Below are 22,661 nucleotides of genomic sequence, written 5' to 3'. Positions count from 1 at the left end.
ATGATCATCACTTAGATTGTTTTATTTTGTTTACTCAAGAGTCGCTGTTCTTTCCGTTTATATTCTTCTCCATTCTCAGTATAAAAGCATCATTGAACAGGTCCCATGGGATTTCCAATTTTTTTTTTCTCCACTGCACATGTTTAAAGAGCATCAAAGTACTCTATTTCTGTCCTTTTTACTGCCAGCATTGCAATGTGTGCATTTACACATATTACCGGTGCCCACATGCGCACACACACACACACACACACACACACACACACACACACACGTCTGTCTATGCACAAATAGGCCAGACAGGGTCACAGACAAAGATGTAGTGCAGTATGTAAACGGCCAAGTGAGAGGCACCTCACACACCATCGACACACTGCAAATGCAATAGCTACACAGTGCTTGCACTGCAAACATTTCTCCCTGTGAAAGTCAGTGTAAACTCACACACAAGTCAATGATTCCACCCTGTCTAAATGTGCATGAATACACACTGAACAGAAATTCTCAGGAAACTGTGCTAGAGAGACTGTCCTTGAGGATTCAGGAATTTTTTTAACTTGTAACTATAATTCCATTGGAAGAGGTTAACGTTGAAGTTTCAAGAAGATTTCATATTTTATCTCACATTTTACAAAGTACCAGGTCTGCAACCTCCATTAAGTGACACATGTACCCCACTAAAATTTGGACTAGTGGTAAAAATGCGGCTTTTTCAGGGGCTAATTCTTAAACTATTACCACAATCCTAAATGTGTGGTTACTGTCTTGCATCATACAAAATATTATTAATCATTACTTACTTACCCCTAAGACTAAGCATGACATTATTTAAATCCGGTAAAGGTCTTTAGATTCTAATATCTCTCTACCACCCTGATGCCACCTCTCGTTATTAATAATTAATAATTAATAATAATTATATTTTAGGTAGTTCAGGAAATATAGGCATGTATTTCCTTTATAAGTTACTTTTGGTGCAAGTAATTTAGTGAAAAAAAAGTTTGTAATTATTCTCTTTCTTGCCTAGGATACACTACAAGTCTAATAGGAAGATTAAGAATCAAATGAATGCAATCATAAAAGTTTCTGAATATAGTCTGTGCTCACTGTCAAAATTCGAATGAAAACATTATGAATTTTTTGTTCATTTTAAATGCATTTAACTGAACACCAAAACTGACTGAATGATTCACTGTCAAGGCAATAATTCACTCCCATAACATTTGATCAATCATTTAAAAGTAATGGTGATGGAATGGGGACATGAAGGTTGGCTAATATTGTGATTGCAGACAAACATTTAACAGTGTCAAATATAGCAAATAATCTGAGTTCAATGCAAGTTCAGTATCCTGTAAATTACAGCAGTAGTCGGTCATGGGGACACACACTGTAAAAAATGTTTCTAATTTTAAAGGTAAAAATGCCACAGAAAAAAACAAACAAACATGTTAATTGGTTTATGGTATGTTCCCTAATCCTTTACTATATACGATGAAAAATTATAATAGATCTCCTGGGGCATTTCATGTAATTTTACAGTAAAATACTGTTAAATGTAAACAGCACTGTAAAAGCAATATTTTAAGTTTTACGGCATTGAACATAAATGAATGGTAAAAAATGTATGGCAGCTGTGGTTGAAGTACTTTACTGCAAAAAATATGGTAGTAATATTTAAATTTTAATGTTAAAAAGTCAAGGGTGAAAAACCCAACTAAAGCAAACACTTTTAATTTAATTTAATATGTAAATATTTTCAATAAAACATCAACATCTAAACCTCTGTTAATTCTCGATAAGAGCTTTTGTAGACATATGACAAAAATGGAGTCAAACTGGTTTGTAAGAAGTGAAGCTGGTAATGCTGTTTGTGGGGTCGTTTAATCCTCCTCTTCTGAGATCTTGAGAGATTTAATGTTTTATTTTATCTTCAGTTGATTTCATCTAAGGCTGTGGCTGGAAGTCACTTGTAGTTCTTGTGTTTCTTGCTTGTCTCTTCTTTATCCGTTCTTGTTGTTCCTCTAAAATGAAATTCCCAGAATTCCCTGCATGAAGCTCCACATTTGATGTTATTTCATTTCAATAATTATGTTTCTTCTTAGTTTTTGTTATCAGTTATGTACATTATGGCTTTGTTACATCTAATGTTTTTTAATGAATGTTTATTGCATTATTTTAAAGTCATGTGTGTCACCATGACAGTGTTTTGTATTTATGTGTATGAGACTGTGCACCTGTTTTATATACCTCAGCTTGTAGAAAGCTAATTGTGGTGAGCTTCCATCATCATGTGGTTTTCTGTTTTACCACCTGTATTATTATTGTGGTTATCACCTGTATAAAGCAGATTAGGACTTTAGTGGGATAGTGTTTTAACTAGTGGTCGACCGATATGGGATTTTTAATGGCCGATGCCGATGCCGATATTGAGAAAGCAATCTGGCCGATTGGCCGATATGAGGCCGATACAATACATGTGAATACAGTAAATGAGAGACAAAGAATATTGGTGAAACTAAATGAACATTTATTGTACATACTATTTATGCAAAATTCTTTTTGCAATAAAAAATATTTACTAAGAAATTAAAAAGTAAACAAAAAGGTAAGGTAACACTTCAATAAGTTTTAGTTTTAGTGTTTTAGTGCAACTTCTTGTCTGCTTTAATATTTACAGTCATTTTTTCAGTCACATAAATAATTACTGCTGCTTACTGCAGGTTACAAATAACATTTATCATTAATGAACCAATCGAAACAATATTCATAAATTAATGACAAAATAGTATGTGAGATTACATACATTTTATGTACAACATAGTTAAATATAAATCTCACATAGTTTATTTACACTATTTACTTTAAAATAGTTTAAATAGTTCAACCTTTTTTTAAGGTTGTTTTACTTCAAGTATATTTAAATAATAATGATTTATGTGTTTAGTTTTGCTTGTTTGTTTCTTTAAAACGTTGCAAGCCATCACATGTATTTGCATGACATACATGAACATATGAAAATGTATACTACACACGATATTACGGATATATATAATCATGGATAAATAAATACAGTAGATAGTGAATAACATTTTCAAGGATTTATTTTCAAACGTAATATTATTACATAGTGTTCTCCTCTCATCCACCTCACGCGACCAACTGATCTGTAATGCACGCGACCCAGCTTTTCCGTGCACGCGAGTCAGTCCGTTGGAAAACAGCGTCTAGTTTAAATGTAACCCGAGAACAACGCGCGTATCTGAGGAACAGCCAGTTACAGGATTTTTGACTGTTTGTGAGGTAAAATGTTTTCAGTTTTGTTTGAATTCGTTTATATCACACATCTGTGACCCCCACTGGAGCTACCGCTGGGCTGCGGATCTGACATATCACGGTACTTTGAATAGACTCTGCTGCACGCCGGAGTGTTTTTGTGTGTAACACAATGTAGCGTCAGGTTAGAAAGCGAACGCGAATGGTCATTTACTGTGTCTGTCAGATGTCTGTTTCACTTCTACGTGGCTTGTTTTACGGTGCTGGGCGGAGCAGAGCGAGTGTATTCAGTTCATTCACGCTCGCTCTGTTCGCGTCAGTGGAAAAAAGCGCTAATGCACAGTCACAAACTGTTTTGAAATATATCGGCCAAACGGAAAGATTTATCGGCCGATGCCGATATCTAAAAAATTCCAAATATCGGCCGATATATCGGCCTCGGCGATATATCGGTCGACCACTAGTTTTAACATCATGGGCCCTATTTTATCTGAAACGCAAGTATCAAGCGCAAAACGCAAGTAACTTTGTGGGCGGGTCTTGGGCACTGTTGCTATTATACCGGCGGGATAAATTACTCTTGCGCCCGACGCAAATCTAAAATGGGTTGGTCTGAAGTAGCTTCATTATTCATAGGTGTGGTTTGGGCGTAACGTGAAATAAACCAATCAGAGCGTCATCTCACATTCCCTTTAAGAGCAGGCGCGCTTGTTCTATAGCGATTCCTATTATAACAGCGGATTTGCCAGGCGCACGCGAGGAGCGGTTCACAGCCGAGGAGGCCGACGTTCTCGTCAGGGACGTTGGGGATGGAGAAACACACCCAAATTAACTTCGGTTAAACAGGCGTATGATAATTTGGGTAAATGTGTAAGCTAGATGTATGCTTTATAATAAACTGTCTATCTATCTATCTATCTATCTATCTATCTATCTATCTATCGTAATAATGTAGGCTATGATTAGCAAAAATGAAACCTGCTGTGTCTGTGTAGATGAGAGAATCAAAGTGTATGCGCGTTGTGCACACGCTACATTGATTATGGCCAAGCATGCGCCCTTAAAATAGCATATGAATAACATGCGCAATGCGCCACTGACTTTAAACTAGTTTTTTTCGGTCAGTGGCGGAATTGTTTTCTAAACCTGCAAAATAGCAAGAGGGAACGTTTGCGCCAGAACACGCCTCCTCTTTGCGCTGAACCGCCCCGGGGAGCGCAAGTTCATTCCCTTTAGCGACGTGCTTCTGTGGAGGGAAAAGCGCGCTTTGCGTGGGTGCAAAATAGGAATGATACATGCATCGGTGTACAAAGTCAATTGCGCTGGGTGCAAGATAGGGCCCTAAACTGTTTTTTTTCGGTCAGTGGCGGAATTGTTTTCTAAACCTGCAAAATAGCACGAGGGAACGTTTGCGCCGGAACACGCCTCCTCTTTGCGCTGAACCGCCCCGGGGAGCGCAAGTGTATTTCTTAGTTAACCGACGTGTGTCTGTGGAGGGAAAAGTCCGCTTTGCGCGGGTGCAAAATAGGAATGATACATGGGGGTGGGTGTACAAAGTCAATTGCGCTGGGTGCAAGATAGGGCCCTATATCAGTTAATGAAATATATGTTTTTTTGCCATTTAAGTCCCGTAAAACCTCTAATGTTGCTACTGTATTTTTTACAGTAAAATACTGGCAACCACAGCTGATGTTTTTTTGTTACCGTAAATTTAAATCCTTTTGATGGTTTTTAACATACATTTAAGTCCTGTAAAACCTAAAATTTTGCTACGGTATTTTTGTAAACTTTCGTAACGTAATTTTTTTTTTTTTACAGTGCACAAATTGAACCTATGGGAATGTTCCACCACTGATATGCTAAAGAGTGAATAGATAAATTCTGTACATACAAATATGCACACAGTGTGACTCCCCATGCCTCATAAAACAACTTGAACTTGGAAGAGGAGTGAAACATCTTGAGTAATAGAGAAACACATTCAGTTGACTATAAACTAAAAGGCTTACTCTGATCTGGATCACAACATCCCCATATTTTCTCTCCATCCCGGTGGCTCCCTCTCCTCTCTAACAGACCAACATAGTCATGAGTCATTGCCAAAGAGAGAGAACAGACATGACAGAGACACACTCAAAGAGACAAGCAGAGAGCTGTGTCCATGTATTTGGATCTGTTTATGTACTTTGGGAGGTGTGTAAGGAAAAAATGTGATAGAGAATGTTGTATGGATCTGTGAGAGAGGACTTGCCAAGCAGAGTGTGACTTAAGTTTAAAAGGCCAATAGAGAGAGAGAGAGAGAGAGAGAGAGAGAGTGAGAGAGAGAGAGAGAGAGAGAGAACAAACAGGTCGTTGAGTGTGCTTGAGTATATGTGCATTAAGCCAACTATATTACAGCTAGATTGGTGTTTAGAGCAGCTGCATTTAAGATGCATTTAAGATACTCACCATTTAGAAGTTTGGAGTCAGTAAGATTTTGTTTTTTGTTTTTTTTAAATAAATACTAAATACTTAAAACTTTATTCAGAAAGTATGCATTGAATTGATCAAAGCTGATAGTAGACACATTTGTTTCACATAAATGTAAAATTTCAAATAAATTTCAAATAAATAAAAAATATTAAACAGCACAACTGTTTTTAACAATGATAATAATTGTCAGCATATCAGAGTGGTTTCTGAAGGATAATGTGACACTGAAGACTGGAATAATGAATGACTGCTGAAAATTCAGCTTTGCCATCACAGGAATAAAATACATTTTAAAATATATTCAAAAAGAAAACAGTTATTTTTGATCAAATAAATGCCCTCTTGGTGAGCATACGAGACTTCAAAAACAGTGAAACAAATCTTACTGACCCCAGTGTGTTTAAATAAACTCTTTTATGCATAATCATTGTCAAGATGTCAATTACAGTAAATATTTCAGTGATGTACAGAAAAGACAAAAAAACATATTTCTCAAACCAACATCACTGTCTCCATCAGCAATGATATTTTATCTCCCAATAGAAATGCTGATTTGTGACATCACTAGTTGTGAGCGGGGCCCATCTCATGGTTCTTGGACGAGCCCCAAAATATGTGTATGAACTGGCCGGCTGCCACCTTCACCTTAGTGTATGAATTGCCACAGACTCTCAAGATCAATGAAATGAATCTCTCTCTCTCTCTCTCTCTCTCTCTCTCTCTCTCTCTCTCTCTCTCTCTCTCTCTCTCTCTCTCTCTCTCTCGCTCTCTCTCTATCTATCTCTCTCTCTCTCTCTCTCTCTCTCTCTCTCTCTCTCTCTCTCTCTCTCTCTCTCATACAATATTAGTAGTGTAAACACATGCAATACAATTCTCTCTTTCTCATCCTCTAAACTATGTCTAACTATGCCTATACCCACTCCTGCTCTGAGTGGATACACATGAGTGAGTGTTTGTGTGTGACAGTATGTGTGTGGATGGTTTGTTAACAGCAGACAGATCAATTGGTGCTGCTCTCCGTACACCCACTTTAGTTAACCATAATCTCCCTGCAGACAAGCACCTACCCACACACATACACCCATATGCATACATTATATATTTATTTATATGTATTGTGTTTGCCTAACATAAATAGAATTATTTCCTCTGTCCATTTCTTATTGTCTTATTGGTTGAGTGTCTAGACTGAAAATGAAAATCTTAGGATTTCAAAGGGTGAATTCATTGGATTATTGTCTATCACGGTAGGCACAAGCACAAGTTCTTAAAATCCTCCTGGATAACTTAATTATGGACATTGTTTTTTATGTACTAGAACAGTAACAGGACATTACTAGAATATTTACACATTTACAACTTGGCTTTAACAAACCTGTCAGTAATTTTAAAATAAGCCTGAGCCCTGCTGAGAACTCCCGCATTGCTGGTCACCGGCATAAGGTATGTTTTTTGCATGCAGAGACCAGCATGGGATGCTGGTTGCTGGTTTGCTGGTTACCAGTATGGGAAGCGGGTGTGCTGGTGGACCAGCAATTCCAGCTATTCCAGCTAAGTTTTGCTTGAGAATTGCATGGTCCACCAGCTAGAACAGCACTATACCAGCTCTAACCAGCATAAACCAGCCTGGACCAACTTGGAATTCATGCTGGATGTTTCAGCAGGGAAGACCTTGATTAGCTGGCTGAGATGTTCAATAAGGTAAAGTGTTTGGCAGAAGCAAGTGGTTGGTTGAGGGCCTGTGACTGTCACTCTAGATTTTACACCTTTGCAGACCTCGACCCTAACGAGTGTGTATGTATGTGTGTGATACTATTAAAGGCTTGGAGAGGATGGGAGCTGAGCTTTGGCTGACAAGCAGAGACAGAGAGAAAGAAAGACAAGCAGGGGGGAGAAAACGAACAACACTCTCATTAGTGTCACTAAGGAAACGAAACGGATGAGTGTCTTCCTTTGACGTATAGGACAAATCAAAAGTCCAAAATAAGCATCAGATCTTCTTACTTACACTACAAAAGCAAGCGTTAAAAAGTTATAGGCTTGAATTGGAATAAACCAGGCATAAAACTTAAAACTATATCCTTCAAATGGTCAAGCATGTACAGTATATTAACAGTACACTCAAAAACAACTGCATTAAGTTCAAAGGCCAGAGCCTCAGAGTGAGTCACAGACTGTTAGTTAGTGAATGTTGCTGTGCTTCAGGAAAATAAAGACATTTTCACTATAATGGTAGCAGAGATGGCTAGAATGAAATATGAGATTTTCAGTAAATAACTTCTTAAAGGCACAGTATTTAATTTTCACAGCTAGAGGTTGCATATTCAAAACAATAACAAAGGCGTAGCTTGATGTGAAGGAGGGAGGAATGATGGGATTTGTCATCTTCACCTCCACTGCCGATGGAAAACAGTCTGACGGGGCTTACAAATCATGCTCATGGATGAGGTAATGAAATAAAGATTTTATATCATTCTAATGAATTAGCCGCAAGTAACGTAAAGTTTAATGCTAAATTACTACTACATGTCACTTAATGTGTTGAATGAAGTGGTGGTAAAGCAGCACAGTTTTAAGTGTTCAAAACAATCATACTAAAAGTACATTTGAACGTACCCACAGCATTTGCAAAAATGCTTACTATTTATATATAACACATAGTTATTTAATTACACTGCTATAGACCTGTTCACCAGACTTATTAAACAGTGTTTGATCCTCGTTTTATTTCTCCTCTTGTCCCAAACTCTTCTTGGGTCATTTGATTTACCAGTATGTTTACGTTTCTTGAAGTTATTTTTGGCGACAGAACCTGCTGCAAACGATAACAAATAATTGTGGTCCATGATGACTGTGTGAAACAACAAAAGAGTAACGTGCTAGACGGTACAACTACGACTTATGCATTTTTTCATGAGCAGTAAAAGTGGAAACCGAGGATAACGTGAACATGCCACCATTGACAGGCGACGCAATGAGGAGGGGCATTACAATGGTTAAAACTGCACATTTCTCTGGATTTAAACAAACATTGTTGGAAACATTTGGGACAATGTAAGTATTACACAAGTGAACAAAATTGAACACTGTGCTGGTTTTTGGATATTTTAATGAAAAAATCTTACATATTGTGCCTTTAAAGCTTGACAATCCCATTAATTCACTGTATGGAATAAGCAGCCTAGACCAGTGTTTCCCAACCCTCTTCCTGGAGGCACACCAACACTACACATTTTCCAACTCTTCCTAATCAATCACACCTGAATCAACTCATCAGCTCGTTAGTAGACTCCAAGACCAAAAATATATGGGTCAGATAAGGGAGACATCCAAAATGTGTACTGTTGGTGTGCCTCCAGGAGCAGGGTTGGGAAACACTGGCCTAGACAATCTGCTTTTCAGTCTTTCAGATGCCATGGACCCCCGAATATGACCCTCATCATGTGAGTATATAGTTTTTTTTTAACAAATCTAAAATATATTTGGAAAATATTTTCTTTCAAGCAGCTACATTATTAGCCTATGTTTTTTCCCCAACTCATATTACTGTATTGTTAGATGCACTATTTATTTATTTACTCATTTTATTTATTTATTTGAATCTTTTTAAATTCTTTTTTAAAAATAAAAAAGTATCCCCCCCCCCACCCCCACCGTAATAAAAAAATTATTACAAGACAAGTTTGTAATAACTACACTATTTGTATTGAGATGCAGAATAGGCCTTTGAATAAAATTATACTGTTCCTTTATTCAGTGGATTCTGCTTCATCAGCTCCAATTAGGTTGCAGGATCAGATGTAGACTACAAAAAACCCTCTAATGCAGTTCATATAAGGAAACAAAACAACCAAAAAAATAGAAACCACAAGACGCAAAATCAGCACATGGAAGCAGCTTACGAAATGAGAGCAAAGATTTGTGCTTTAACAACAAATATGCATGCAGACAAAACCATTTCTAAACTTTAGCCCTGAGAGGTATGTTACTGGGAAAAGATACACTAGGGACAAACTGGACAAATTTTTCTCCGTTTTTTTTACTAAATGAAATTTTATGTAACAAAGTTCGGGAGGAGCACGTTCAGGTAACCAATCAGCACAAGAGGAAGCCGGAATAAATGTAGCCTAAATAAAGCCTGAACTCGTGAATGATAATTCCACTTGGGCAATGTAATGAATCACTGCACATAGGCTACACAAAAGACACACATTGACATGCAATAATGCTAGTGTGAGTAAATGCCCTTCCTTAGTCCACTGTAAAGGAATGTCTTCTCCTCAGGGCTGCTGATGGGTCAGCTAGATTACAGCTCCTCTGACCTACAACAACCTGCTTTGTCTAGACAGCTTTGGGTTGGAGCAGATTCCCCTCTTCCTAGCACCACTGTGGTGACTGGGTTTGTATGAGGTAAAGCCTTCAGAGCGTCACTTTGAGTCACACAATACCTGCATTGATGCTCTGACTTCTTGTCTGTCTGTTAATCTTTCTCTCTCAATCTAGTCTTAACCTTACTGTCTTTCTGAGGCCATATTTTCCCTGTCAGTCTATTCTTTTGTTCTCTGGTGTCATCTTTCTTTCACCCACTAAAAACATTTCTTTGTCTTTTATTAGTCTTGTCCAATATCCTACCCTTGTTTTTGAATCACCTCCACTCACTTTCCACTCTGATGGTAAGTAGTTTGCATAAGATGGTTTTCAGGATGCTGAACTAAATTGTACAGTCAAGGATACTACCTTGACATTCTTTCTTTTTTTAAAGTTTTGAATGACTCTAAATCTTTGTTCAGCAAATCTGAGATATACGAGTTATGGAAGATTGGACACTTGGTTAAAATAATTAGTGGTGCATGCACTGCAAAACACACTCAGAACACTTTAGCATGCCCTAGTATAGCATTGCGATAGCAACTTCTGCATGGGCAAGCACCACTCACTTTTTCTACAGAAAACTTAAATTAAATCGCAGTGTGCAATTTCTGTTCCACTTGCAGCACCAAATGGAATTGCAAATAATAAAATGTCTGTTTAGGAAACACTTCCTCCATCTATTATTGTTTGGAAAAATACGTAATCTTGCCCTCAAAACCATTGGTTGAGTCAATGTTGCCATGCTGGGCTCCTTAAATAATCAGAGCAATGTTGAAAACATAGGGCATTATTTTAACGATCTAAGCACATGGTCTAAAGCGCACAGAGCAAGTGCACTTAGGGCGTGTCCGAATCCACTTTTGGATTCCAAAAGTGCATGGTCCCAGAGCATGGTCTAAAAGGGTTGTCCCTTTTCTCTTAATGAGTAATGGGTGTGTTTTGGGTGTAACGTGCAATAAACCAATCAGAGTCTCATCTCCCATTCCCTTTAAAAGCCAGTTGCGGTCGCGCTATGGCGGATTTGCTATTTACATGGCGGTGCACCAATGGGCGCAAATGCATTTGCTATTTAAACAACGTGGCACGGGATGTGAAAATTATAAAATGCGCCGGGCTGAAACTAGCAAAAAACATTTGCATATTGCCAGGTGTATGATATATATATATATAATAGGGGCTCTTTTTGGAGACTTGCCGCCACCTACTGGCGGTGTTAGTTTCATAGTTAAAAAGTAGACATTTCATTTATTTCAATCATTTAATATTTATACATTAAAATGTTACATTTAAAACATGAATCTGTTGAAACATGAAACATGCAATTATAATTTGCTGTGTAAATCCATATATGCCATGTCTAAACAGCCTATGTGTAAATCCAAAAATGGATTTTATTGATACCAACTTCCTTTTATTTGGTAAAAGGAAGCCAGATTTGGAAGCCAGATTCCCAGTGAAATGCTCTCAGACAACAAGTGCAGTGAGTTTGCTTCTTTCTTCTCTGAGAAAATCAATAATATCAGAAAGGTGATCAGCACATCCTTGAGTTGCGCTGGGGTCAGACAGATCAGACCACCTGAGAAAGTAGTTACTATGTCTAATTTCAAAGAAATTGATGGCAAAATTTTGGAAGAAACCATACAGCACCTTAAAACATCAACCTGCGCTCTTGACACACTTCCCACATCTTTTTTCAAAAGTGTGTTAAACAGTTTAGTAGGGCTGCAGCTATCGATTCTTTTTGTAATCGATTAATCTAGCACTTATTAATCGATTAATCGGATATATTTTTTTTGTATTTTTAAACAACCAAAACAAATAATGCATAACGAAAATGATGTGGCTGTAAAATGATCAAGCATTTGGCTTTTATTTCTCAAAAAAAAAAACAGAGGTATTTATTCCAACTCCAACATTTGGCTTCAAAAATAAGCCTATTTATTGCAATTTTTACCCATTTAGTGTTTATAAGTGCCAGTGCCAACAATTATATAACAATACAGTTAAGTCAACTTACTGTAAAACATGTATAACATGTAAAACTATGAATACAAACTTAAATAGTAAAGGCCATTTGGCCTTAGTTTTGTCGTCTTAATACATTACAAAAAAAGGATTGCACCTTCTGCAAATTACCCACCTGAGAACAAAAATAAATGAATATAAAATATCAAGCCAAACAGGTACACAATGTATACAATTTATAAAAAAAATAATTGTAAATAAAACAATTATAAATAAGAATCAGACTTTTTCAGCTGTAATCTCAAAACAAACATCAAAATGTACTTTTATAAACTTTTATAAACCCAGCCAGTATAATCACAATGAACACATCCAAAATAAAATCTTTAACATATATATAGCTGCAAAGCGTCTAATTTGTAAACAAAATGATTTACGCACTAAATCCAATTGCTGTGAGGTTCGGGATGTGACGTCTGTTTTGAGAGTTTAAAAATATGCAAATTGTGCTGGAGTTTATGCTGGATTTAATGCGTAAATAATTTTGTTTACAAATTAGACGCTTTCCAGTTGTTATATAAATGTTAAGGATTTTATTTTGGATGTGTTCATTTTGATTATATTGGCTGGGTTTATAAAAGTTTATAAAATTGAAAGGATCTTTGCTTGGTGCATTTGGAAACAAAGCTTGTCTATTGCTAAATGTAATCGCGTGCATCGCTGATGATACTGTCCGTGTCTTAAAAAAAAACTTAGATTAAACACACTCGCAACAGACACACCCCAAAGCGGAGACGTTACAGCGTTGCCAGCGGCACTGAGCGGAGTTTTGCCGCTGTAGTGGACACGCACCGTTATGGTGCGTTCACACCAAACGCGAATAGAGCGTCTGGCCCGAGTGATTTCAATGTTAAGGTAATGCAAAGACGCGTTTACTCCTGCCATAGCGCCAACTAAATTCAAAATGTATCACGCGCTATGGTGTGCTTCCTGAACATTGAACAACGGTCCGTGTGAAACAATCAGATCCCTGCGTATAGTGCGCGTCATAGGAATTTAACGAGGCTTCGAGGCAGAGTTTTTGCCTCGAGGAATTTTTGTAATCGAGTTAATCCAGTAACTCGATGAATCGTTTCAGCCCTACAGTTTAGAAGCAGATCTTCTAGAAGTGGTAAATGCCTCACTTCTCTCTGGGAGTTTTCCAAACTCCCTGAAAACAGCAGTTGTCAAGCCCCTCCTGAAAAAGAGCAATCTGGATAAGACCATATTAAGCAAATATAGGCCATCTCAAATCTTCCATTCATAGGCAAGATCATTGAAAAAGTTGTCTTCAATCAGCTGAACAAATTCTTATGCTCGAATGGATACTTTGACAATTTTCAATCTGGTTTCCGACCGCACCACAGCACAGAGACAGCGCTCTAAAGATAAACAATATTTGCTTAAATAATACAGGCAAATTATCAGTGCTGGTACTATTTGACCTCAGTGTTGCATTTGACACTGTCGATCATAACATACTTCTTGACAGGCTGGAAAACTGGGTGGGGCTTTCTGGGATAGTCCTAAAATGGTTCAGGTCATACTTAGATGGGAGAGGTTATTATGTGAGTATAGGAGACCATAAGTCTGAGTGGACATCCATGACATGCGGAGTCCCTCAAGGCTCAATTCTTGCGCCACTCCTGTTCAACCTGTATATGCTCCCAATGAGCCAAATAATGAGAAAGAACCAAATTGCTTACCACAGCTATGCAGACAACACACAGCTCTACTTAGCCCTATCGCCTAACGATTACAGCCCCATTGACTCCCTGTGCCAATGCATTGATGAAGTCAACAGTTGGATGTGTCAAAACTTTCTTCAGTTAAACAAAGACAAAACTGAAGTCATTGCGTTTGGAAACAAAGATGAAGTTCTCAAGGTGAACACATACCTTCACTCTAGGGGTCAAACAACTAAAAATCAAGTCAGGAATCTTGGTGTGACACTAGAGTCAGACCTTAGTTTCAATAGTCATGTCAAAGCAATAACTAAATCAGCAAACTATCATCTGAAAAATATTGCAAGAATTAGATGCTTTGTTTCCAGACAAAACTTGTGCATGCTTTCATCACCAGCAGGGTGGATTATTGTAAGAACATATCACACCAGTCCTCAGGTCTTTACACTGGCTCCCAGTTAGATTTAGGATTGATTTTAAAGTATTATTACTGGTATATAAATCATTCAATGGCCTAGGACCTCAATATATTGCAGATATGCTCACTGAATATAAACCCAACAGATCACTCAGATCATTAGGATCATATCAGCTAGAAATACTAAGGGTTCACATGGCGAGTCTGCTTTTAGCTATTATGCCAGCCGCAGCTGGAACCAGCTTCCAGAGGAGATCAGACGTGCTCCTACTGTAGTCACTTTCAAATCCAGACTCAAAACACTTCTGTTTAGCTATGCATTTACTGAATGAGCACTGTGCCACTGTTCGTCCGACTGTTTGTAATGTACTGTATTTTATTTTATTTTTCTAAACTGTTTTAATTATTCTTATTTCTTTTTATTATTTTAATTTCTTCTATGTAAAGCACTTTGAATTGCCATTGTGTATGAAATGTGCTATATAAATCAACTTGCCTTGCCTTGCCTTGGTAACAATAGCCATACATCGTGTATTTGTATTCTGATTAAATTTGTTGACTAAATTAAAGAATTGGACATAAAAGGACACCGATATGACAATGAATTTAAAAAATACTGTTCATCACTTGGCTTTATTATTTATTATTTTGATCTTCTCTCAACTGAGAGAGCACATCCTGCATTATATTGTATTATAATTACTATTTAATTTTAGCCTACCACTAAACTTTGACTATAAGCATGTTGCATATTAATTGTTCTAGGAACCTCAAAGCATATGTTAATTCTTGTGTAATTTGTGCTAATCCATGATGTAGCATAAGTAGGGCCCAAACATAAACTCAAGCCCAGGGGCCCCCAGGCCCCTAAGTCCTGCCCTGGATAGGGCCCATTGTGTTTAAACGTTTTGAGAAAATCAATACAGTTGTCTTTCTGCACAATCAGCAATGATGATTTAACAGCAAAACTTTGCATACAGCAGCTTAATTAAGACATTTTGGGTGAACATTCAAATTTATGCAGACAGGGATCGAGAAAGTGCAGAGTTGAGAACCACTGGATAACACTGACCTGAAGCCTATCATAAAATCAAAAGAAGCCACTCGTCTGACTAGTCGTTTTAAGACAACTATGCACCAGTTCTGTGATCAATGGCATGTCACAGAGCGTGAAGTGAATTACATATGAAAATCATGTCCTTAGCCCCAATTTACAGCTAAAAGATTTCCTGTAGCTCAGTAGAGCATTGGCGCTTGCAACGCCAAGGTCATGTGTTCGATTCCCAGGGAAAGCAAGAACTGATAAGAATGTAAAAATGTGTACCTTGAAATGCAATGTAAGTTGCTTTGGATAAAAGCATCTGCCAAATGTAAAAATGTAAAACATTTAATAAAGGTTAGAAGTTAGAGCACATTCTTGCAGAGAGTATATATGTTACCAAGAGAGATAGAAGGTCAAGATGAAAGACTTAGAAGAAGAAAAGGAGAAAGAGAAAAGAGGAGAGAGATGAGTAGAAGCAGAACCACATTCAGGAACATTTTCAGCTAGACTGAAGTTAAATAGCCATAATTATCTACAATCACAGTGAGTTAAATATATATGCGGATACAGGGCTGCTCAGAGGTATCCCTTATAAACACTTAGATAAGCCACAAATATGCTATATTCTCAATCCACACACATCACAGGCACACACACACACACACACACACATATGTCTGTACTCACTCACACTGCCCTTATCATGCATTCATAAACTGTAACATACACACACTCAAAACTAACAACCTAAATGATCTGTGGTTAATACAAAGCAAAAGCTGTCAGATTCTTCTTATACTCCACCTCCACTTCACAAATGGAAACAGGCAGAGAGCAGAACTTGCCCTCTTAACAATATTTACTATTGTTCTATATCAAAAGAGAGGAGTGAGGCCCCAAAATTACCCCTGAAAAGCCCATTCCCATCACTGTGAGCACAGCAGGAAATATTTGTTCATTTCTAACACAAATCCACTGAATAACAAATAAAAAATAATTACATGAGTCTTGAATGAATGTTTAAATCTTATGTTGATATGGAATATTGTTACTTTATAAGCATTATTATTCTGATAAGGAGATTTATGTGAGAGGTGATGCCACTAATAATGTTCTGTGAGAACACCATTGGCAGTTTTGAGAAAACCAGAGATTAATACTTTGAAAAACTAAATGGTAACAGTATGGAAAGGCGAACATGAATTGGGCTTCAGTAATGGAGCAAATAAAGTTTAGTAGTGTACAGTGCTTTTACCTTTGCTGTCCTTCCTGCTGCTCTGATGAACTCTCAATTCATCCGATTTGATGAAATCAATGCTGGCATATGTGTTGATGCTGGAGGTGGTGTTTCCTCCTGCTCCACCCAATCCCCCAGTCAACCCTCCAACTACAGGAGAGAAAAATGAGTGAGGGCCAGAAGGTCCATCCACACTGGTTTGATTCTCCTTAGTGACTAAGTCTAAATCAATGTAGTTCAGGCCTTGCTCCAGGTTTAAGGAAGATGCCTGAGCAGCAGGAAGAGTTGCCACTCCAGGGCTGGCACACTGTGGAGAGGGTGGCTGATTATTAGACCACAGGTTGTTCTCTAATCCTTGCTGTCGTGGTGGACCACAATGTGGTGTTTCAGGAAAAGGAGAAGGGGAAGCAGAGGGGGAGAGGTTGAGAGTTGGAGGTGCTATGAATGTCTCAGAGCGATGCCGCCTTCTTGCTGATGATTCCACCCTCACTAGACGGGCACCCTGATCCACATTTGAAAAAGCTTTGGGTGAAGGATAATTCATTTTATGTTCCTGCTCCATGGAGGATGGTAGAGGTGTTTGGCCAGGTTTAGGGGACATGGATGTTTTATCTCCATCCAATCCAAATTTCATCTCAGTATAGTCTGTAAACGGAGCAGCAGTGACATCTGTAGATGTCAAGCCTGCCATGCTGCTCTTCCTGAGTCCCATTTCCACTTCTTGTTTTACATGAGGAGCTCTGCTGATCTCCTCTCTGACCTTTGGAGCAGGTTTAAAAGAAGAGAGAGGAGTGAGAGAAGGTGAATTACCTAAGTCCATGTTCACATATTCAGAGGATAAAGAGATAGAGGTGGAGAGGGGTGCTGAGAAGCTCCGGGGAAGGTTGGCAGAACCACCTTGACATGGCTGTGGTCGGTGAAAGGCTCTTTGTTGTCCTTGTGCCATGGAGTTCCCTGGCTCAGCTGTAGTCCTCCTCTTGTTATGTCCTCTTCGCTCACCCTGATAAATAATGCTCACATACTCTCCAGGGCTCAAGGATGCAGTTGGGAGCAAAGTCTCCCTGACTCTCGGCAACGTATTGGCTTTGGACATATCCACAAAAAAGTTGGACAACTTGTCCTTTCTTGGCTGTAAATGACCCTGTTTCTGAAAACCTGGCCCACATTTCTGCTGGTGATGGTGTTGGGCTGAAACTTTGGGGTGAGCTCCCCCTACCCTGTGTCCTGTGGTCAGTCTGGCTGCTCTTCCCACTCCACCAACAGACAGAGACAATGACCTGTCTTCAAGGCTTTCACTGCTAGCTGAACTAGAGGAGAAAGAGGATGAGGACAGAGAGAGTTGTCCACCACCACCTGAGCCCACAGGTGTGTCCCCTCCACAATGGTAACCAACCTTTCCTCCAGCTTCACCTCTACCCATACAAACCCTATCCAGATCATCTTCAAAACGGGTTGAGAGGGCAGTGTGTTTATATGAACGTGGCAGCGAAAAATAAGAATAGACCATCTTTGGCTGCTGTGGTTGCTGCTCTGGGTGTGATGGAGGAGTACTGCAAGCTGACCTGGCACTAATAGGTGACATGTTCATGTAGTCGCTGCCTGCCCGACTCTCCATGCTGCCCCTGCTGCCCCAAATGCATCCACTCAGGCCATGCAAGTCTGGTGAACAGCTACTGTTAGGAGACATCATCATGTAGCCCTCATTAATGGGTAGGCGGATTTGCTGAGGGGGTGAGACACTACTATTGGGAGTCATGGCCATGTATTCATCTCCACCCTTTGGCACAACATCTGAACCAGAAACTGATAGTGACAATGAAGCAGGAGGAGCTGTAACACCTGGCAACATGGACATGTAGCCACTCTCAATTGAGGAGTCTTCAGGTCCCTCTTTAGTACTGACCCCTTTATCTGCTGAGTTTTCCTGCACCAATGATGTTGAAGCTGAACCCCCTGAGCCTCGGCGTGAAGTGAAAGACTCTCTACTTGCACTGCGTGACATCACTGCATAGTCTTCTTCATCCTCTTCTTCCTCCTCCCTGCGGTGTGGGACCAAACGCTCCTGGGTAGAGGTGGGGGGTAAGGAAGCACGCTTGCTGAGCAGCCTGCGGTCAGCCTCACACTCGCGACTAGATGAACGACGAAGAACCCTGCGTCCATGAACACGTTTGTGAGACCCTTCTCTGTGACCCATCAGGATATAACTGGCTCTACCTTCAACAAGGGCACCAGGGAGCCCTGCGGCAAGCAGGGAGTGCTCTCCGGGGCTGGAGCCATACTCATCTGAGGAACCATAATCACTGGGTGATCCTGACATGGACACTCTCTGAGGAATTCGAGCATAAGTGCAGATGGGCACTGTTCCAAAGGCAGCTCCACCTAACCCACATTCTGATCCATGACCAGAGCTGGATGAGAGGCTGGGGGCTGGGGAAGGTGCAGGATTTGGGGTGTATCGTGCTAGGCTGAGGGTGATCTTCGCTGGAGTGGGTGCTCGTGTGGGTTTAGGCCTCAGGGTTGGGGTAGTTGAGCAGGATGAACCATTGAGACTTGGACTTGTGCTGAGTGCCGTTGCTCTACCCCCTCCATCCTCTGTACGAGCCCCAATGCTGGCTGTCCGTGACCTAGAAAATCCATGCCGTGGAGTTGGAGACGTGTTGGTGTTCGAGACTCCAGGGGTTTCCGTTCTAGCACGTCTGGAAAAACCAACCTGGGAAGGTGGTAGATTTGGGTGGTGTCGTCTAGAAGGTACACTGATAGGGTTAGAGGCAGTTCCTCCTCCACAGCTCACACCAACAGTTTGGGATTTGCTTCTTTGACGAAACTCTTCACTCAGAGCCTTCATGGCCTCAAGAAGGGTCTCATGCATGTTCTGAGCCACCACTGAATCCTCTACTTGCATCCAGAATTCTCCAGGGCCTGTCATGGCAGAACGACCCACTTCAATGAAAAAGAAGTTCTCTGAGTGGCCACAGCGTCGGACATTCATCAGCTGGAGGACCACAGCTGCAACATCAGAGTTGAGTTTGACAAAGTTGACTGTTTTGTCCGTTAAGCAAAGTCTGTAGATTCCAACTAGATTCCTGGCCTGGCCCAAACCTTTTGGCCAGACTTTAACTTGCCAGACCTCCTTAAAGGCAGGGCCAGGGGAAGGCAGTTCACAGTCTCCTCCACTGCCACACTCATCAGGAGTCTTACCTACAGATACAAAATAAAGATAGAAACACAATATAAAAATTTAATAAAACTGCATATATTTAAATAAATTGTAAAGTATGTAGTACTGTGCTGATTGTGTCAATAGAGACATCATTTAAATATCAGATCATTTCCAATCAGAATTGTCACAAAAAAAATGTATGTCCACAATGTATGTCCAAAACTGTCCACAGCACACTATTAGTCAAAGGAAGTTTTGTGTTATTAAACCACACTAATGTAAATAAAAAAGTCACTTGTTGGTCACATCATTAAAGTTTGGAGTAAAAAAATATTTACAATTAAAGTCGTGAAAAATACTAATTTCAGTATATTTTCAATATGTTTAGAACAAAATGTTAAGATTATGTTGCTACTCTTACCCAATGTTATCTTTTTAAAAGAATGGCATGAAAACATGCTATTTTATTATGTAATTCACAAATGATTTAGTTTAATTACTACTACTTTACCACATGCAAATGTGTGTGTGTGTGTGTGTGTGTGTGTGTGTGTGTGTGTGTGTGTGTGTGTGTGTGTGTGTGTGTGTGTGTGTGTGTGTGGACATGTTTTTCTACACCGGTGGGGACTTAAACCTGAATGCACACAGACTCATGGGGACTCGTGTCACCGTGGGGACCTAAATTGAGGTCCCCATGGGTACAAAAGCTTATATATCATACAGAATTAGTTTTTTTGAAAATGTAAAAATGCAGAATGTCTCCTGTGATGGGTAGGTTTAGGGATAGGGGCAGTGTAAGGGGATAGAATATACAGTTTGTACAGTATAAAAACCATTACGTCTATGGAGAGTCCTCACAAAGATAGTGCACCAGACGTGTGTGTGTGTGTGTGTGTGTGTGTGTGTGTGTGTGTGTGTGTGTGTGTGTGTGTGTGTGTGTGTGTGTGTGTGTTCATAAGCGTGTGTCAGTAGAGGTAAACATTTTTTATTTTTCCCTCTAAATTATTTTATAAGATTTAAGCTGTGGAGTGGATGAAAAATGGTCCTTACCTCTTCACGTTTTGAGAGGGTCATAGGGTCAAAATGTTGTTACATTTTCGTGACAGCTTTTAGTTAAGATTAAGAACGAGAAAGTAGCACTGTGCCAAGCCGATCAAACCAACCAGCCCAGGTCAGAGCAATTTTTGACTGGTTAGGTTAGTGTACAATAAACGGTTGCATAATATAATATATATTAGTGTATAATATAAAACTGATGTGGCTGTTTGTTTGCATGCCATTTATCAGTTGCATTTATCTGACCAATGTTGCACATTTCGTAGCGTTCTTGTAAAAAAAATAGAAAAAGAGATGATCTCCGTGCAGTTGCTAGATACAAACACTAGCCTACAGCCAAGTAAATCCATTATACGGATGCAAATTAAACCGGGGAAGGCTTATAGAATCGCTTGCTCGGCAAATAATGTCTCCATATCATCACACTGATGGCCTGCTGTTCAACTCGGTGATCGGTTCATTCAGTGGCGGGGGTCATGTTCTACCAAAACACGAGGGATTGGGCAAGAGGAGACCCGTATTCCAATAAACACGCACGGCTGCCGCGGCTCCCCTCCCCGGCAGAATCGCTATGACAGAAATGTAGGTTACACGTACAACATGCACAAATGTGTAGAAAACAAAAACAGTACTGACTCCTGAGTGCTGCAGCAGCGCTTGCACAATGCGCCACTCTCGCACTACGCGCTATAGTAGTTATGTCTAGTGATGAGAGCATTCGAATAGTACATCTCGATTTTCTCTAAACAATTCAAATAAAATTAAATTATGAATTTGTCTATTCATGGATGCATTGTATGGTTCTACAAAGCATGCACCGTAATCATGGCCATGGCATTTTAATACCGCTTGCGTCCACATTTCCAGGTGTGGTGGCTACATTAAACAGACGGGTGGGGTAGAACGTGCATTTGAATCCAAACGGCTTCGCTAAAATAGATCCTCTGAAGCCAAGGGGGCTCCCATCACCAACACGCAAGTTGATGGGCAGGTTAAGAAACTACAACCACCAAGGTCTATGATGCTGCAGCATATATGCGAAAGACAGGTCATTCACGAATTCGACTCAAGGGTACATCATAATTTCTGACTCACATTTACACTGTAGATCCAGCATGGCCTGGTACCATTCGTTTTGGACCTCTTCGGTGTCCGCGGCTATGGCAAAGCTCTCCCCGCGGGTATACAGCACTATCATGTGCTTGTTCTTTGAATCTGCCCGTTTGTTGATGTTGAAGCAAGAGTCTAGGTTCACTGCTTTCTTTGGGACTGGTGATTTGCTTCGGAATTTCTTTTCGTTTTCATAATATTCTAGTCTGGCCGGGCCCTGCTCCGATGCAGCCCGGAGAACGAAAAAGCGCCGGTGCATAGATTTCTGCTTGCGGAGATAACCGCTTTTCCGCACGTCCTCGTAGCTCTGCTGCTCCATCGCCGCCTGGTTCTCCATTGCTGGGCGAGTTGCTTGGTTTTTTTTATCCACCAATGCCTGCCTAAAATCTGTGTTATGTTTTACATTCGTTCATGATAGCGGCAGTCCTCTTCTCTCTCATCATGCAATCATGAGCCCTCGAGGAGAGCCCAAATAAGCGCTTGAGATTGTTTTCCTCCTGGTCCAGCTTGTATGGTTGTGTGCACCCAGGCTCCACTGACAGGCGTGCACATGCGGCATGCGACGTCTGCACTAGCATGCGGTTCTGCTGTGTATCATTGCAAGCGTACCCAAATTGTTTACTGTACAGCTCTACCTCGGATGCCACCCTCTGCCTGCACGAGACTGGTAAACCCGTTAATGCCAGTTCATGTATAGGCTACACACACAGAACGGAACTGAGACTGCACTGATTTCAATGTTCAGTCTGCATATGGATTCGTTAAAAGATACAAACATCCTCGAGGTTTAATGAACACATTTCTTGTGCCAGATTTTATATTCCACATTA

The 22,661-nt window shown here is 39.8% G+C and overlaps 1 protein-coding gene across 1 annotated transcript in view; it reads right to left on the bottom strand.

Annotated features, from left to right (window-relative positions):
* LOC307158603 (insulin receptor substrate 1) overlaps positions 1-22,257 on the bottom strand; it is a 23,833-nt gene extending 1,576 nt beyond the window's left edge. The window contains exons 1-2 of the mRNA XM_079871324.1: positions 21,817-22,257; positions 16,524-19,703 (exon numbers count right to left, since the gene is read on the bottom strand). Of these exons, the coding sequence (XP_079727450.1) occupies positions 16,524-19,703; positions 21,817-22,168 (3,532 nt within the window). The 5' untranslated portion in view covers positions 22,169-22,257. The remainder of the gene's footprint in view (positions 1-16,523; positions 19,704-21,816) is intronic.
* Positions 22,258-22,661: the final 404 nt, after the last annotated feature.

Source organism: Squalius cephalus (assembly GCF_949319135.1).
Source record: "Squalius cephalus genome assembly, chromosome: 5".
In the NCBI taxonomy this organism is placed as follows: Eukaryota; Metazoa; Chordata; class Actinopteri; order Cypriniformes; family Leuciscidae; genus Squalius; species Squalius cephalus.
This window is presented reverse-complemented; position numbering and strand designations above follow the sequence as displayed.